General features: G+C 39.6%; 1 protein-coding gene across 1 annotated transcript in view; it reads left to right on the forward strand.

Annotated features, from left to right (window-relative positions):
- LOC123502030 overlaps positions 1 to 20,000 on the forward strand; it is a 158,491-nt gene that overhangs the window by 113,141 nt on the left and 25,350 nt on the right. The window contains exon 6 of the mRNA XM_045251185.1: positions 15,891 to 16,024. Coding sequence (XP_045107120.1) covers positions 15,891 to 16,024 — 134 coding nt within the window. The remainder of the gene's footprint in view (positions 1 to 15,890; positions 16,025 to 20,000) is intronic.

Raw genomic sequence — 20,000 nt, forward strand, 5'->3', positions numbered from 1 at the left:
AACACTTACCATCGTCGAAGAATAAACTTAATGAAAAATCCACATCTTGTATAAGTAAATATTGCGAAACGCCTTAGTGTCAAACATGGAAGATGAGAAATAAATAAATAAATAAATGAATGAACAAATAAGAAAATAGATAAATAAATCAAAAGACATGAATAATAGAAAGAAAATGAGTGTGGCGTGAATCAACTTAGCTAACAAACCCACACCTTGAATGAGTGAATAGTGTGAGGTAAGTGTTCGTGTGTTCGTGTCGCGTGAGTGAGGGAGATTAAAGATTCGTGCGTGACATGACTCACGTTGCGACTCACGGGTTGGCTGAGTAAGGGAGAGTAAAGGAAAGATAAGGAAGGGTAAAGGGAAGTAAGGGAGGGGAAGGGAGGGGAAAAGAGGGGAAAATTGAAGGGAAAAAGGAGAGTAAAGGTAAGGTGAGGGAAGGGAAAGGAGTGGAATAGAGGGTAAGGGAAGGATAAGGGAGGATAAAAGAGGGGAAAGGATAAGAAAGGGAGGGGAAAGGAGGGAAAGGAAGGGTAAGGAAGGAATGTTGCGTGACGAGAGTAGCGCCGCTGTAATCATTTGGGATGTTATGGGAATGTTATGGGGAGATATGGGGAACACTGGGTCCTTCATCACACACACTCACATACCACACTCACCACACTCACTCACCACACTCAACACACTCACATACCACACTCAACACACTCACATACCACACTCACCACACTCACTCACCACACTCAACACACTCACATACCACACTCAACACACTCACATACCACACTCAACACACTCAACACACTCACATACCACACTCAACACACTCGCATACCACACTCAACACACTCAACACACTCACATACCACACTCACCACACTCACATACCACACATACCACACTCACCACACTCACATACCACACTCAACACACTCAACACACTCACATACCACACTAGTCACCTGCCGCCCGGTGGAATACTCCAGGAGAGGTACTTACGGGGATGTAGGCAGTGCTGCAGACTGAGTGATTCCCGTGTCCTCTCTTCCCGGTTCCCTTTGTGGTCTCATTTATACAATTGAGCAGCTGCAGCCTGCCCTCTAAAGACAACTTCTACTACTTCCTACACTACACTACAACACCTTACACTTTTACACTCTCTTCAAATCAAAATTTAATAATGGCTTCACCACGCCCTGCCTCAGAGTCCCCTCTGGGAGGGACCATAAATGTCCCCAGGTCGGACTGCCCCTCTGCTGTCGACCTTGGGTGTCTTGACACTTCATCTAATACTTTCACTATCAATTTCTGCAACATTCGTGGCCTTCGTTCTAATTTTCAATCTGTGGAACACCACCTCTCCTCTACTAAACCTCATCTTCTCTTCCTAACCGAAACACAGTTGTCTGTGACTACTGACAGCAGCCCTTTTCTGTTCCCTCCTACTTGCTCTATCCTCATTTTCAATCCAAAGCTGGATGTTGCGCATACGTGCGTAACGACACCACTTGCTCTCGTGCCCACAATCTTGAATCTTCAGAATTTTCTACCATCTGGCTAAGACTTCAATGTCACTCTCTAACTAAATTCATCTGTGCTGTATACCTCTCACCTAATTCCTCTGACTATGTAAAATTCTTTGACTATTTGACTTCCAAGGTGGAGCACATCTTATCTCACTTTCCTTTTGCTGAGATCTCCATTTTAGGGATTTCAATGTTCACCACCAGCTTTGGCTTTCATCTTCTTTCACTGACCAACCTGGTGAACAAACCTTCAACTTTGCTATCCTTCATGACCTAGAGCAGCTAGTGCAGTTCCCTACCCGTATTCCTGACCGCCTTGGAGACACGCCCAACATTCTTGATCTTTTCCTAACCTCCAACCCTTCTGCTTACTCTGTTAAACTTTCCTCTCCGTTGGGCTCCTCCGACCACAATCTAATTTCCGTTACCAGTTCTATCACTCCAGTGCAGCCTCAGGACCCGCCTAAGCGGAGGTGCTTCTGGCATTTTAACTCTGCTAAGTGGGAGGAACTAAGGCAGTACTATTCTGATTTCCCTTGGGATGATTATTGTTTTCATGTCAGAGATCCTTCTCTTTGTGCCGAGCGCATAACAGAGGTGATTATCTCTGGCATGGAGCTATACATTCCTCATACTTTCTCTAACCCTAAAGCTAAAAAGCCTTGGTTTAACTCTGCTTGTTCTCGTGCTGTCAATGATAGAGGCGGCTCACAAACGGTTCCGTAGCCATCCAACTGCTGAAACTCATGCCCTATATATTTCTGCCCGTAATCATGCCAAATCTATTCTCCAACTTACTAAAAACTCTTTCATCAATAGAAAATGTCAAAGTCTTTCCAATTCTAACTCCTCTCGAGATTTCTGGCATCTAGCCAATAATATCTCTAACAACTTTACTTCTTCGTCTTTCCCTCCTTTACTTCATCCAGATGGCTCTACAGCTGTCTCTTCTTTTCTAAAGCTGAACTCTTCGCTCAAACCTTTGCTACCAACTCAACTTTGGATGATTCTGGGCATATTCCTCCTACTCCTCCACCCTCTGACTACTTCATCCCTAAAATTAAAATTCTTTATAAAGACGTTTTCCTGGCCCTCTCTGGCCTTGATTCTCGGAAGGCTTACGGTCCGGATGGAGTCCCTCCTGTTGTTCTCAAAAACTGTGCTTCCGAACTCGCTCACTGCCTGGTCAAACTCTTTCATCTGTGTCTCTCTACTTCTATTTATCCTTCTTGCTGGAAGTTTGCTCACATTCAACCTGTCCCTAAAAAAGGTGACCACTCCAATCCTTCTAACTACCGCCCTATAGCTTTGATTTCCTGCCTTTCTAAAGCCTTTGAGTCTATCCTTAATAGGAAGATAATGAGGCATCTATCAGCTCACAACCTTCTCTCTGATTGCCAGTATGGTTTCCGTAAAGGCAGATCTACTGGTGATCTTCTTACTTTCCTAACTGAATCTTGGTCATCCTCTTTTAGGGACTTCGGTGAAACCTTTGCTGTCGGCCTTGACATATCGAAAGCCTTCGATAGAGTCTGGCACAAATCTTTAATTTCTAAACTACCCTCCTACGGATTCTATCCTTCTCTCTGTACCTTCATCTCCAGTTTCCTTTCCGATCGTTCTATTGCTGCTGTAGTAGACGGTCACTGTTCTTCCCTAAAACTATCAACAGTGGTGTTCCACAGGGTTCTGTCCTATCACCCACTCTCTTTCTATTATTCATCAATGATCTCCTAAATCTGACTCAATGCCCTATCCACTCCTATGCTGATGATACCACCTGCATTATTCAACAGCGTTCAACAGACGCCCAACCCAACAACAATTAAATGACTCAAGGCGAGATGCTATAGGACGCCTAACTTCTGATCTTTCACTTGTTTCTGATTGGGGCAGAGAAAACCTGGTTTTGTTCAATGCCTCAAAAACTCAATTTCTACAACTATCTACTCGACATAACCTTCCAGACAACTATCCTCTCTTCTTCAATAACACTCAACTTCCCTCTCCTCTACATTAAACACACTCGGTCTATCCTTCACTAAAAATCTAAACTGGAAATTTCACATCTCTACTCTTGCTAAATCAGCTTCCAAGAAGTTAGGTGTCCTATGGCGTCTTCGTCCATTTTCTCTCCCTCCCAGCTGCTTGCTCTGTACAAGGGCCTTATCCGCCCGTGTATGGAGTATGGCTCTCATGTCTGGGGGATCCACACACAGCTTTACTAAACAAGGTGGAATCTAAAGCTTTTCGTCTTATCAACTCTTCTCCTCTAACTGACTGTCTTGATTCTTTAAGTCACCGCCGCAATGTTGCATCTTTATCTGTCTTCTACCGCTGTTTTCATGCTGTCTGCTCTTCTGAACTTGCTAACTGCATGCCTTCCCCCTCCTGCGGCCTCGCTGCACAAGACTCTCTACTTCTTCTCATCCCTATTCTGTCCATCTTCCTAATGCAAGAGTTAACCAGTATCTTCACTCCTTCATTCCCTACACTGGTAAACTCTGGAACTCTCTACCTGTGTCTGTATTTCCACCTGCCTATGACTTAAACTCTTTCAAAGAGGAGTGTCAAGACACCTCTTACGTTAACTGGACCCTCCTTTTAGATTTTTTGTTTTCTCTTTCTCTACTTTCCTCTTAACAGGGCCTGGCAACCAGCGGGATTTTTTTTGTTTTCCAACACTTTGTTCTCCCTTGGCCAGTGCCCTTGTAATGTAAAAAAAAAAAAAAAAAAACTGCGTACGTCTAAGCTTACTAGATCCTAATGAAACTTGAGCCTGACTTAACCAAATTTTTTCAAGCTCACCTGTCATATAATCTATCACTCTCTTCTAATTATATTTACACTGAGAGAGAGAGAGAGAGAGAGAGAGAGAGAGAGAGAGAGAGAGAGAGAGAGAGAGAGAGAGAGAGAACAACAACAATAACAACAATACAACAACAACAACAACAACAACAACAACAACAACAACAACAACAACAACAGCAACAACAACAACAACAACAACAACAACAACAACAAAAACAACAACAAAAAATTGGAGAGAAGAGAGAGAGAGAGAGAGAGAGAGAGAGAGAGAGAGAGAGAGAGAGAGAGAGAGAGAGAGAGAGAGAATGAGGGGCAACAGGTGAGGGGAAGGAAGGGGAAAAGAGGGGTGGGGGGGGTGAGATGAGGCCAGGTGGGGTCGTTACACCTGGAAAATGACCCACGGCTGCCTGGAGGAAAGATGGAGGTAACGGAGGAGAGATGGAGGTAACGGAGGAGCGAGGGGAGAGGGACTGGAGGGAAAATGGATAAGGGGACGAAGACAAGTTGAGTTTTCCAGAAGACGATTTGGAGGAAAGAAAACGAGGAAAAAGGAGGAAAAGAGGAAAACAGCTGCCACTATGAGAGGAGAGAGAGAAGAGTGGTGGTGGTGGTGGTGGTAGTGGTGGTACTGGTGGTGGTAGAAGAGTGGTGGTGGTGGTGCTGGTGGTGGTGGTTGTATAGTAAAAGAAAATTATAAAATGTAGTAACAAAAATAAGAAATAGTAGTAGTAGTAATAGTAGTAGTAGTAGTAGTAGTAATAGTAGTAGTAGTAGTAGTAGTAGTAGTAGTAGTAGTAGTAGTAGTAGTAGTAGTAGTAGTAGTAGCAACAATAACAGTACTAGTAATTTCTCCTGGGAAATCTTTGTATGTATATAATTACGTAACATTAATAATCAGAATAGAAGAACGTAATAAGATAATTAATATCATAAAATACCACCGACACTGACAGAAAGTAGTAGTAGTAGTAGTAGTAGTAGTAGTAGTAGCAGTAGTAGCAGTAGTAGAAATAGTGTACTCACCAACATCAGCAGCAGTAGTAGCAGTAGCAGTAGTAGTAGTAGCAGTAGTAGTAGTAGCAGTAACAGTAACAATAGTAGTAGTAGCAGTAGCAGTAGTTCCTCACCTGGGGGCGCTCACTAGTCCACACACCTGCAAATGAAGGGTAATTAACCTGCATCACCTGGAGGAACCGCTGATGACCTGGGGCGCGGGGCAGGTCATTACCGCTAATTGAGGGGCATTACTGAGGGGAGGAGGAGGAGGAAGCAGGAAGGAGGAGGAGGAGGAGGAGGAGGAGGAGGAGGAGGAGGAGGAGGAGGAGGAGGAGGAGGAGGAGGTGGTGGGAAAAAAAGCAGAGAACAGTTTCATTATTTTTATAGAAGTTTGTGTCATTGTGTTTATTATTATTATTATTATTATTATTATTATTATTATTATTATTATTATTATTATCATTTTTGTTACTATTTATTTGTTTATCTGTTTACTATCAGCCCTTCGTTTTCGTCAAATTTATCTTTCGTTATGCTCTCTCTCTCTCTCTCTCTCTCTCTCTCTCTCTCTCTCTCTCTCTCTCTCTCTCTCTCTCTCTCTCTCTCAGTGAACATATTTTAGCACTTTTTTTTTTGTAACTTTCAAATTTACTGTAAGATTTTTGTTGAAGGCTGCAAGAGTGAGTGATTCAAACATTCTATCTATTTACTATCTCTCTCTCTCTCTCTCTCTCTCTCTCTCTCTCTCTCTCTCTCTCTCTCTCTCTCTCTCTCTCTCTCTCATTCTTTTTTTGGTGAATAAATTAGTTTCCATCTTTTTTTTTCATACATCCATTTCGCTCTTTGCTATTTTATCAGGCAGTCAAATTTTTCATCATTTCTTTCTATTCTATTTCATGTTCATTTTCTTAAAGATTTCACAACCTAAATGTTTCTTCCTCTCTTGCTTCTCTTCCTCCTCCTCCTCCTCCTCCTCCTCCTCCTCCTCCTCCTCCTCCTCTTCTCCTCCTCTTGCTCCTCCTTCACATTTCTTCTCCTTTTATTTACTTCCTGTTTCATTTCTTAAGAATTAATAAAGTAAATGTTTCTTCTTTTTATCTTCTTCCTCCTCCTCCCCCTCCTCTCCTCCTCCTCCTCCTCCTCCTCTTCTTCTGCTCTCATCTCATCTTATCTCCTTTCTCCCTCCTCCTCTCTCAACCCCTCGTCTCTTCCTCCTCTTTGTCCTTCTCCTTCTCTAATCTCCTCTCTTATCTCCACTGTTCTTTCTCTTCGTTATTCTCCTCCTCCTTCTCCTCTCTTCTCTTCTTCACTGTTCCTCCATTTCGTTCTTCCTCTCCGCATCTCTTCTTTCTCTTCTCTTCTCTTCGTTCTTCTTCCTGTTCATCCTTCCTTTCCTCCTCTTCTCTTACTCTTCTTCCCCCTCATCTCTCCTCCTCCTCCTCCACCACCACCACCACCACCACCACCACCACTTACTTTTTCTTCTTTTTTTTTTTTTGGTGAGTGTGATCCAGGTCAGGAGGTGAAAGGTATAAGTTAATGAGGATAATGATGGAGAATGATGAGATAAGAGATAAGAATGAGGGATGGGGTGAGATTAGAGAGATTACTGAGAAGAGAGAGAGAGAGAGAGAGAGAGAGAGAGAGAGAGAGAGGCTGAGTGAAGTACAGGTGAAGGCGAGAGAAAAAGAGAGAGAGATAAAGATGAAAATACGTGAAGATGATGATGGTGATGATGATGGTGGTGGTGGTGGTGGTGGTGGTGGTGGTGGAAAAGGTGTAAGGAAAATGAGATTTAGAGGAAAGGAAAGAGATTGCGGTGAGTGAGGTAAAGGAGGAAGAGAAAAGGGAAGATGAGAGAGGTGAAGGAAAAGAGAAGGAGATGAAGGAGGTAATGACTAATAAAGCGAAATTGAGGTGATAATCAGAGAGAGAGAGAGAGAGAGAGAGAGAGAGAGAGAGAGCATTCTAAAACCTTACTAACCAAATAAAACATTATAAAAAACATCATTAACTAACCTAACCTAACCTAACCTAACCTAACCTAGCCTAACCTCAATTCACGTGTACAAATCCACAGTACATTTATTTAAGCTTCCCCTGCAAAGAGATCACACTAATCCCGTTTTCTGTATCACCTCCCGTCCCTCCCTCTCAATATATGGCAATATTTATCACAGCTAATAATATGGTAATGCACACCTGACCTTACCTGGACTGTGACAAACGTGGACTAATTATACCTGACCTTATATTTCCGTATTTCATCTGTGTGTGTGTGTGTGTGTGTGTGTGTGTGTGTGTGTGTGTGTGTGTGTGTGTGTGTGTGTGTGTTTAGTGTATTTGTGCTAACATTTTTGCTTTTGTAATAGCAGTAGTAGTAGTAGTAGTAGTAGTAGTAGTAGTAGTAGTAGTAGTAGTAATAATAGTAGTAGTAGTAGTAGTAATAGCAGTAGTAGTAGTAGTAGTAGTAGTAGTAGTAGTAGTAGTAGTAGTAGTAGTAGTAGTAGTAATAGTAGTAGTAGTAGTAGCAGTAGTAATAGTTGTAGGAATAGTCGTAGTAGTAGTAGTAGTAATAGTAGTAATAGTATCTTGTTGATGTTGCTGTATGTGAATTTATTATACAACATTTAAAATTTATGGGTTACCGGTCGAAGCACATGATAGTAGTAGTAGTAGTAGTAGTAGTAGTAGTAGTAGCAGCAGTAGCAGTAGTAGCAGTAGCAGTAGTAATAGCAGTAATAGTAGTTCCTCACTGTTGTCATTCTGAATCAGTGACCCCCGAAAGATAAACAGTAGAAGTAGCAGTAGCAGCAGCAGTAACAAGAGCAGCAATAACAGCAGCAGTAATAGCAGTAACAGCAGTAGTAATAGCAGAAACACGGTCACTGCTATCACTTTCCTGGCCATTACCTGCTGCTGTTACCCTTATCGTTATCATAGTAAGCTGGGGACAAATTAATGGGTTATCTGGCCAGCTTCCCTCGCCCCTCGCCACCCATCACGCCCTCCCCGCCCACCTGCCCACCAATCACGAACCAAGGTGGAAGCAAAGGGTCGTGCCTGCTCCTGATGCTAATGTTGTGAAATGTATGTTGTTGTTGTTGTTGTGGTAGTAGTAGTAGTAGTAGTAGTAGTAGTAGTAGTAGTAGTAGTAGTAGTAGTAGTAGTGGGTAGACTAACTGAGGAAAAGAATTTGTGTGTTTTGTATTTTCTTCATTCGTTTGAAATCTCACATGAAGAAAATTAATTACTGTATTTTTTCTATATATGCGTTTTGTCTTCCTTATTGTTTTATCAGGTTTTTTTTCTTATTTTTCTACTTTTTCTTACTGTTTCCTTATTTATCTTATTGTCTCCTTAGTTTTCTTATTTTTCCTGTCCTCCTTACTGCTTTCCTATTTTTCTTACTATTTCTCCAGTTTTTCCTTACATTCCTCTATTTGTTCTTGCTTTTTTTCATTTATCATCGTTTTCTAAAATCTTTGTAATCAACTCTATTTTCTCACATTCGCCACATTCATAAGCTCTATATTGCTTCACCCTATTTATCTTTTCTTACATTTTCCTATTTGTTCTTGTTTTTTTTCTTTCATTTTCCTATTTGTTCTTGGTTTTTTTCCAATTTTCCTATCATTTCCTAAAATATTTTCTCCTCAACTCTCTTATTTCCATATATTTCCCACATTTATAAGTACTATATTCCTTCACTCCTCTTATCTTTTCTTACATTTTCCTATTTGTTCTTGTTTTTTTTTCAAATTTTCCTATCATTTCCTAAAACATTTCTCCTCAACTCTTTATTTCTTTATATTTCCCACATTTATAAACACTACTTTCCTTTATTCCCCTTGTTTTTTTTGTTTTGTTTTTCCTTTTTCCCTCATACAATCAAATTCCTCATCTTTCCACTACTTTTTTTTCCCAATATTTTCTAACGTGTCTATCATAAACAGGAAATGGAAAGCATATCTCCTCGATTTTCTCCTTTTTTTCCTCCTATTTATCTTCACCAATCATAACACAAAAGAAAAAGGAAAAAAAAATAGTCTCCTTTTGTCTATTTCCTTTCCATTTTCTTTTTTTTTCTTCCTTCGTTTTTCACAATTTGCTTTCTTTCTTCCCGTTTTCTTCTTGCCTCGTGTACAGTGTGGTGAAAAAAGAGAATGATCTATATGTTCTGTTCACCTTCCCTTTCCCTTGTTTGCGCTGGATCTTACTGTGATTTGTGCATGACCCTGTATTCACCTCTCTCTCTCTCTCTCTCTCTCTCTCTCTCTCTCTCTCTCTCTCTCTCTCTCTCTCTCTCTCTCCCATACACAAAATGACCTCCTTACAATTGCATGACACGTTGACCTCTCCCCTTTTACCTTGACCTTGTTTCTCTGGGGTATATGTACATGACATGACCTTATCCGCACCTCTGACTGACCCCTGCCTACCTCACCCAACTTAATGACCCCTCCCATGATGTGACCTTGAATGTTGTATGACCTCCGATGTAAAAGATTCAGTAGGATGTCATGGTCTCTGTCTGTCTATCTGTCTGTGTGTCCCTGTCTCTCTCTCTCTCTCTCTCTCTCTCTCTCTCTCTCTCTCTCTCTCTCTCTCTCTCTCTCTCTCTCTCTCTCTGCATATGTTTTTGTCTGTTTATGTGTGCCTGTCTCTCTATCAAAGTTTTTTTTTTTGGTCTCTCTCTCTCTCTCTCTCTCTCTCTCTCTCTCTCTCTCTCTCTCTCTCTCTCTCTCTCTCTCTCTCTCTCTCTCTCTACATATGGCTTTATGTTTATGTATTAATGATTTTCCTGTCTGTTTGTTATCTCATCTCTCTCTCTCTCTCTCTCTCTCTCTCTCTCTCTCTCTCTCTCTCTCTCTCTCTCTCTCTCTCTCTCTCTCTCTCTGAAGCAGCTAATTAGACACAGCATATACAGTAATCTTTACTTTTACAATCCCACATGACAATTAACTCTCATTAACACCAAGGGGAGACTGATTTATCTTCGCTGGTTAAAAAAAAAATGCATCCTCTTGATCAAACAAAACATAAAGATGAAACAGACAAGACAGCTTAGTTCGTGGAAAGTTGTAAGAGGATAGCACGGAAGAGTAATGCATTCTTTTATAGTCGTTACATGTGAAATAGCAAAGATACCGGATGGCTCTCGCACTAATAAGGTGGACAAAGAATGATGGAAGTCTGTCAATGCGGGATGTTTGCCAACTCGCGTATTGTAAAGTTTAGTGTCACTTGGACGGACGTAGGAAGGAAGAAAGAGGGAGATTGCCAGTAGAAAAAAAAGGGTGTCTCATATTCTGAAATACTTCTATCCTTCATCTCTATTCATTTAAAAGGCGTGATTTAAATTTACACGAGTTTTTTTTTATTTTTTGTAGTTCTAGAGGCAGATTGACAAGATTTCTACATTATTAACCGGTAAAACGCTCCTGAAAACTCGGCTGATCATCTCTGTAGCCTTGGAAAATTTTCGAAGTGAGAGAGCAAAGCATTTCTGAATACAGGCCTAAGTGTTTTGTTACTAAAGAGGTTAAGTTAGGGGAGGTTACATTAGGTTAGGTTAAGTTAGGTTAGGTTAGGTTAGGTTAGGTTAGGTTAGGTTAGGTTAGGTTAGGTTAGGTTAGGTTAGGTTAGGTTAGGTTAGGTTAGGTTAGGTTAGGTTAGGTTAAGTTAGGTTAGGTTAGGTTAGGTTAGATTAGGTTAGGTTAGGTTAGGTTAGGTTAGGTTAGGTTAGGTTAGGTTAGGTTAGGTTAGGTTAGGTTAGGTTAGGTTAGGTTAGGTTAGCTTAGGTTAGGATAGGTTAGGTTAAGTTAGGTTAGGATAGGTTAGGTTAGGTTAGCTTAGGTTAGGATAGGTTAGGTTAGGTTAGCTTAGGTTAGGATAGGTTAGGTTAGGTTAGGGTTAGATTAGGTTAGGTTAGGTTAGGTTAGGTTAGCTTACCTTAGGTTAGGATAGGTTAGGTTAGGTTAGGTTAAGTTAGATTAGGTTAGGTTAGGTTAGGTTAGCTTAGGTTAGGATAGGTTACGTATTAAGTTAGTATTAGTAAAGCAGAGGAAGGATGAAAGAAGGAGCTTGTCATTAAAAAAAACGGTGGTGGAAATGAAATGTTAACTATTATGATGCTAAATAGGTATAGTTAGGATCGGGTAGGTTAGGTTAGGTATTTGTTAGTATTAGTAAGGCAGAGGAAGAGTGAAGGAGGGAGGGAGCTTGCTAGTAAAAAAAAAGATGACGGATATTATACACTAATTCTAATATATTACTAAATAGGTAAGGTTAATTAAGTTAGATTGTGTATGTTAGGTCAGGTTGGATGAGGTTAGGTTAGGTTAGGTTAGGTTATGATCAGCAACAGGGATGAAGGAGAGAGTATGACAGTGGAAAAGATGAGTGATATTAACCACTTCACCATCATGCCACGTTTTCATATTCATTCAGGTTACTATTTGGCGATTTTATACACCTTTAGAAAATCATGTAGGCGTTTAAAATACTAAAGACTGTAGCCATTAATCTTTTGACCTTCATAGACCCTTCTTAATGCTAATAAAACTCTCTAATCGTACACAAAAATCATGGTATAAACGCGGCCCAGTATTAAAGGGGTTAAATACTGAATAATAACTCCGGTATTACTTAATGGCGCACTAGTGAAGATTGACATGACAGTAAACAAAACACCTTACCAAAAGAAATAGACCGTAGAAAGAATGTCAATTGTTATATACCTTGGCATCAATAACCATAAAGGAACAGCTATTGGGAAACGTTAGTCAATAGAATATATGAAGCAGTGAAAATATGGAGGGAAAATATAAAGGAGTGAAAATAAACCTGAACTCTTGTACCAATAAATAATCGATAAGGAAGGTGGACCGAGTAGTGATGACACGGGGAGGTTGTCAGTGGATGGAGCGATATTACGATGCTATCTCTTGTATTAGTGAGCTGAGTGAGAGACGAAGTGTATATTGACCCATCTCTTCTATTACTGAGTTTGGTATTAGCAAGGTGAAGGAGACAGTAGGGAACGAAAAGTATATTGACCATCTCTTGTATTATTGAGTTTGGTATTAGCAAGGTGAAGTAAAGGAGAGACTTGGTGAATGTTTAAGATGAGGGGGACGAAAAAGAATGGCTAAAGCTTGTATTATTGAAGTTACTATTAGCAAGGTGAAGTAAAGGAGAGAACTGGCGAGTGTTTAAGATAAGGGGACGAAAAAGAATGGCCAAACCTTGTATTACTGAAGTCTGAAGTTAGTATTAGCAAGGTGAAGAAAGGAGAGATTTGGCGAGTGTTTAAGGAGGAAAAGGATAGCCAACCCTTGTATTACTGAAGTTAATCATATTAGCAAGGTGATGTAAGAAGAGAACTGGTTTAAGATGAAGGAAAGAAAAAGGTATACTAATCAACTCTTGCATTATTGGCGTTAGCATTAGCAAGGTGAAGTAAGAAGGCAGATGGCGATGAAGAAAAGAAAATTTGTATTGACTAACTCTAAAAATTCTTGACGTTAGTATTAGTAAGGTGAAGTAAAGGAGAGAGAGAGAGAGAGTTGGTGAGTGTTTAAGATAGGGACCGAATAGTTTATCGACCAACTCTTGTATTATAGAAGTTAGTGTTAATTCTTATGATGCTAAATAGAATATGAGTAAGTGAGAGAATAAATGAGAAACCTTGAGGAAAAATAATTAATGAATAATCACCTTAACCCACTTTCGGTACTGGGAGACATTTTTACCTTGAGATTTGTGTACGACTAGACTATTTTATTGGCACTGGGAAGGGTCTGGAGGTCAGGAGATTAATGGCCACAGTTAGAAGAGAATTAGATGAAGGAAAGACACTGTATAATAATGAACTCCTGTATTTTTGACACTAGCATTAGCAAGGGGAAGTAAGGAAGCAGCTGGCGAGTGAATAAGATGAAGAGAAGAAAAATATGTATTGATTAACTAAAAATTCTTAAAGTTAGTAAAGGCTAATTGAAGTAGAGAGTTGGCGAGTGTTTTAAGACAAGGGGACAACAAGTGTATCGACCAACTCTTGTATTATTGAAGTTAGTGTTAGCAAGATGATGTAAGAAGAGAACTGGTTTAAGATGAAGGAAATAAAAGGCGTAATAATCAACTGTTGCATTATTGGCGTTAGCATTAGCAAGGCGAAGTAAGGGGACAGCTGGCGACTGAAGAGAAAAAATATGTATCGACCAAGTATAAAATGTGAAGTCGTATCTTGTATTATTGACGTTAGTATTAGTAAAGGGAAGTAAGGGGAAGAAGAAAATACAGTCACCAGCTCTTGTATTAGTGACGTGAGTATTAGTAAGGTGAAGGAAGGAGACAGTTGGCCGGTGACTAAAATGAATGGATGAAAACACGTATTGACTAACTCTCACATTAAATTAGCCATCAGTTAAGTCAGCAGCAAGGTGAAGGCATATCAGGGGGTGAAGATGCTGCCTCGCTCCTACTAGTGAACTCAGCATAAAAAACTCAGCACTAGAAAGGTGGCAGAACAAAATTTAGCACAAACGAACAGAAGTGAGGCAAGGCACAGTTTCCCTCTCTCTCTTCACCTCCTTTAAACTTTCCAAGATGCAGAGACAGGTAACCTTCAAATTACCTCTAATGATTCTCAGGTGACACTAATTAACCTTGATCAACCAGCGTGACCTTCATTAAGCCCCAAGGATGCTGTGTGCACGCTTAACGACTCTAAAGTGACCTCTAATGACACGAGGCTTCAACTACTGACGATTCTTCACCGCCTAAGGACACTCAGCCGTCCACTTAGCGTCACTCGGCAGCGGTGACTCAAGTGGCCGAGTTTCCAGGTTCTCATTTCTTTCTAGGATGAAGATTGAAGGCGTGTTCTTAATTTGTATTTTGTCTTTCGTTAATAGTGATTGGATGGATTGATTATTTTGAGGTGATCAGTATTGTGTGTCTTTATTTTTGTTCGTTTTGTCTTCTTTTAAGAGGGAGGTATCGAGGTATTTGCTCCCTAATTTTGGCTGACGTTTTTCCCTTTGTAGAGAACCAGCACTCAAGTGGGCCTTTTTTCTAATGTTTTCTTTAGTTTTGCCTTTACCTGGCTCTCTTCCGTTCATAAAAAAAATGATAATAGATGGTAATTATTGTCTTCGTTGTAGATAAAGGTAGCCATAATTATTGTGTGCTTTGATATTTTTTTTACATATATTTTGTTAGTTAATGGATGATGTTTAACAGCATTTCTTTCATTAGTAAAGGTAAATATAACAAAATAGAATGAGGGGAATGTGTAGAGAGGACACAAAAAATGATTAACTCCGCAATTAACAAATGAGTGATTGCATAAAGGAAAAAGTCAGCAAATACATTAAGCTAAATGAAATAGAACGAAATGAATAAATGAATAGAGAAAGAAAATTATTAGAGCGACAAAAAAAAGATATCAACAAATAAATAAATGTATAAATAAATAACACAAGCCGAGCATACACTTGCACACACACACACACACACACACACACACACACACCACTGAATTAAACGACAAAATGGATATTCTTAACCCCCAAAGCAACACACTCAACACCAGTCAACAATTAGCCATTCATTATCCCCACAGGCTTACTGACAACACTAATGCAACTCCCGGCACTCTGAAGCATCCTCAACAACACGCAACACAAGATTATTATTATACTCACAACAAAATTCACTCACGCAACACAAAATAATTATACACTCACACAACACACAACACACTCACTCACGCAACACACAACACAAACTCACTCACGCAACACAACTCACTCACGCAACATAAGATTATTATACACTCACAGAACACACGACTCACAAACTCACTCACATAACACAACTCACTCACACAACACAAGATAATCATACACACACACAACACAGAACATACAAACTCACTCACGCAACACAAGATAATTATACACCCACGCAACACAAACATAACACACAACACACAAACTCACGCACACAACACGCAACATACTCACTCACGCAATCCAACACAAACAAAACGCACATCACACGAACTCACTCACACAACACACAAAATCTGGTAAAAATAATACAAGAAACACAAACGCAACACAAATTCAACACACGACACGAACCTTGACCCACACAACACAACACAAACAAAACACGAACTCTCACTAACACAACACGTGACACATAAACACATCACAACTCACGAACACTCACACACACCTAACACAAACACTAACAAGCACTCAAACCACTCAAACAACACCAATTCAACACTTAACAATCTTAACTAACATTCCAACACCCTAAAGAACCATTATACATAACAATTACACCTTTAAACCACTAACCACACCCAAACAACCACTAATAGACACCAAAAGCCACTCAAGAACACCAACCTAACTGTTAACAACCCCTAACTAACATTACAACACCCAAAACAATCATTATATCTCACAATTTCACCTCTAAACCCTTAATTAAAAGTTTCATATTAACCTTGCTTCTATTTGGTTCCCACAGACACGCCAGATGAACCTCCACGAATCACAGGACTCGAGCCAAACTACAGGGATGGCGAGACAATTGCCCTCAACTGCACCTCTAGCCGCTCACGCCCCCCTGCCGCTCTCACCTGGACACTCAATGGACGACAGGTGAGTGAAGAAAATTAGGTGAATAAATTAAATGACCTTATATGAGAGCCAGAGTGAGAGTAAATAGGTAAATAAATATGTGAGTAAAAGTGTGTAACGTGTCTGGTGGAGGTGGATGTGAGTGTGGTGGTGGTGGTGGTGGAGGAGGAGGAGGAGGAGGAGGAGGAGGAGGAGGATGTGGTGGTGTTGAAGTAATATGTTTGTTTTGCTCTCTCTCTCTCTCTCTCTCTCTCTCTCTCTCTCTCTCTCTCTCTCTCTCTCTCTCTCTCAAAATATTGCTCATTGTGTATTGGTCATTGTGAGAGAGAGAGAGAGAGAGAGAGAGAGAGAGAGAGAGAGAGAGAGAGAGAATGCAACGACAGTACATACATTCCACCATCACTCTCCCGACACACACACACACACACACACACACACACACACACACACACACACACACAGACAAAAGCAAGTAATTAGACAGCCCTTGTTTGTCACCACCACCACCACCACCACCACCACCACCACCACCACCACCACCACCGCCAAACAAACAAATCAAGCAAATCACACAGAGGGGAAGGAAACAGGTAGGAGAAAATACAAGAGGAAAAATGAAGAGAGGGAAAAAATAATGTGAGATCGTCATTTAGTTAATTAGATCCCTTAATTATTATAGAGTGGGGAATTAAATAGAAATGAGAATTAGGTACAAAAGTTAATGGGGAAATCAATAGGTGGAAAGGGGTAATGGGTGGTGTGATGAGAGGGGAATAAGCAATAGGTTTGTAATTGTGATAGATTCATATGTAATTGGTAGATATAATGTGTGTGTATAGATGTATCATTAACCACTCCAGTACCATGACGCATTTCCATATTCATTCTGCTTACTACTCGATCATTTTATACAGCTTCAGAAACTTACTGGGAATTACAATAGTGAAACTCTGGCCATCAATCTTCTAACCTTCATTGGCCCTTCCTAATGTCAATAAAATGGTCTAATCGTACACAAATCTCAAGGTAAAAATGTGTCCCAGTATTAAAGGGAAAACTTACTGGGGATTACAATAGTGAAGACTGACCATCAATCTTCTAACCTCCATTGGCCCTTCCTAATGTCAATAAAATGGTCTAATCGTATATAAATCTCAAGGCAAAAATGTGTCCCAGTATTAAAGGGGTCAATGGAAAAGAATAATAGTTATGTAATTACTAATACGAGATGTGGCATTGGTAAGTAGTTATATAGCTTCAACGTGTATGGGTAATAGGCAGTAACAATAATAACATAGGTAATTACTAAAAACAAGATATATAATCGATAAATATTGAATATAATTACTTTTGCCAGTGGAATGAAACCGAGGAGATGAAGAAATAAAAAAAGAGAAAGAAAAAAGAATAAGACAGAATTAATAACTGTGTATGGGATTCTGGGTAGGTATGTAATAAATATATGGATGTGTAACTAATAATATGCAATTAATATAGAATAGCTTCCTTATTTAATCAAAAAGGTAATCGGTATGTAATTAATAAACTTCAATATATGTAATAAGATAATGGAGACGTAAGGAAGAGTTACGTACAGATTACCAAAGACTTAATAGATAACATACAAGCAGTAATGTAATTTGGTGCATGTAATTTTAAGTAACTAAAACACAATTACTGAGCCGAATAATAGATAGAAGAGTAACAAATACGAATTAACACAAATAATGAACGAATGAGGGAATGAAGGGACGGTTGAGTAAATAAAGATATGGAGAGAGGGAGAAAGGAAGAAGAAAGAAAAAAAGAAGAAAGAATAAAAAAAAAGAAAGAGGGAACCAATAAGAAAACCCAGTAAAAAAGAAAGAGAAAGAAAGAAAATACATGCAGATAAAAATAATTCAGTAAATAAACGTAGAAACAAAAATAGAAAAGTAAATTAATAAAAAAAGTTAAAGAAAAAGATAAACACACACACACACACACACACACACACACACACACACACACACACACACACACACACACACACGAATACAATACAAAGGATTCATTAGAGAGAGAGAGAGAGAGAGAGAGAGAGAGAGAGAGAGAGAGAGAGAGAGAGAGAGAGAGAGAGAGAGAGAGAGAGAGAGAGAGAGAGAGAGAGAGAGAGAGAGAGAGAGAGAGAGAGAGAGAGAGAGAGAGAGAGAGACGCAAATTCCCTTTCAAACAAATGGAAGGGAATGAGAAAGAAACGAAATGGAAAGAGAGAAAATGAATAAAAATGGAAATAGAGAGAAACACGAAAACTGAAATGTAAAGAGAAGTAAATGTAATAAAGGAGAATGTGTAAAGAACAAGAGAAAAAAAGAAGGAACGACAAGAAGAACAACAAGGAAGAGAAGGAAGAAGAGGAAGAGGAGGAGGAGAAGGAGGAGGAAGAAGAGGAAGGGAAAAGGAAGATAAAAAGTTGATAATGATGATGAAATTGGCACATGAGGCAAAAATAGAGAGAAAAAAAGGGAAAGAAACAGGAAGGAAAAGTTGATAATGATGATGGAGAAGAAAATGAGATACAGAGAGAGAGAGAGAGAGAGAGAGAGAGAGAGAGAGAGAGAGAGAGAATCATGATGGAAAAAGCAGGGAAAATGATGAATGAGAAAAAGGTACACACGAAAAATGATTAAAAAAAAGAACCGATGAAAAAGGGGAAGGATAAATAAAAAATAATGAATGAGGAAAAGGAAAAATGGAACAAGGAAGAAGAAAAGAAGATGGAAAAAAGGAAACAAGGGTGAATGTGAGGGAAATTAAGAAGCAAGAATTAACAAACACCAAGAGAAGGATAATTGAATAAAGAAACTGATAAAGCGAATAATAAAAAAGAAAAGTAAATGTAAAGAAGGAGAAAGAAAATTAAGAGAGAATGAAGAAGAAACGAAACAAAGAAGAATCGATATGAAGAAAATAAATAGAGGAATAGCTTGATAATGGAAAAAAAATTGTAAAAAGAGAATTGGAAAAAGGAGGAAAGAGCGAGTGAATAAACCAGTAAATAGAGAAAAATAAGTAAAAATTAAACACACATACACAAAAATAAATCGTTCAGTGTTACCATAACCAAGAAAAAAGGGAAAAGAAGAAAGAAATTAAAAAAAACTGAAGAAAGAAAGAAGGAAAGAAGGACATAGAGGTCACGAAAAATAGGACCACCAGGAATGATGATGATGATGATGATGATGATGATGATGATGATGATGATGATGATGATGATGATGATAACAACAACAACAACAAATAACATTAGCACCAATAATAAAACCACACTCACTATGTGTTACCAAACCCAATCACTTCTAATTCAGGAACTATTTTGCTAATAAACTGTTTACACCAAACAACAACACCCCCTCCCTCTCCCCCTCTCTCCCCTTCCCGTCTCCCCTCTCCCCTTCCTATCTCCCCTCTCCCCTTCCCATCTGCACTTACCTTCTCCCCTTTCCCTCTCCTCCTTCCCCTCTCCCCTTCCCCTCTCCTCTTCCCTTCTCCCCTTCCCCTCTGCCCTTACTCTCTCCCTCTCCCCTCACAGGACCAGACTTCATCACAAATTTACTATCCGTGTGTGTGTGTGTGTGTGTGTGTGTGTGTGTGTGTGTGTGGTGGCCATGCATCAGTGCTAGGTCTGGTAACACTGTACCTTCATTATTGCTGCCAACTACGACACTCCTTCACTTTCACACCTCCACAATGAATGTCTGTCTGACACACGCAACGCCCTCAACACACGCAACGCACTCAGGTCAACACAACGCTTACTCACCCTTCACTGGTCCACTCACTCACTCACTCACTCACTCACTTTCTCACTCTCTCACTTTTGTACTTCCACTGTTTTTTTCTTGTTTGTCTCTTATTCTTTCATTCATTGCCTTTTCATGTGTTTGTTTCTCTCTCACTTTCTCTCTATTTTCTCGATGTCATATTTTTGTTTTTTTTCTTTTATTTTCTTGTTCAT

Source organism: Portunus trituberculatus, chromosome 10, assembly GCF_017591435.1.
Source record: "Portunus trituberculatus isolate SZX2019 chromosome 10, ASM1759143v1, whole genome shotgun sequence".
NCBI lineage: Eukaryota > Metazoa > Arthropoda > Malacostraca > Decapoda > Portunidae > Portunus > Portunus trituberculatus.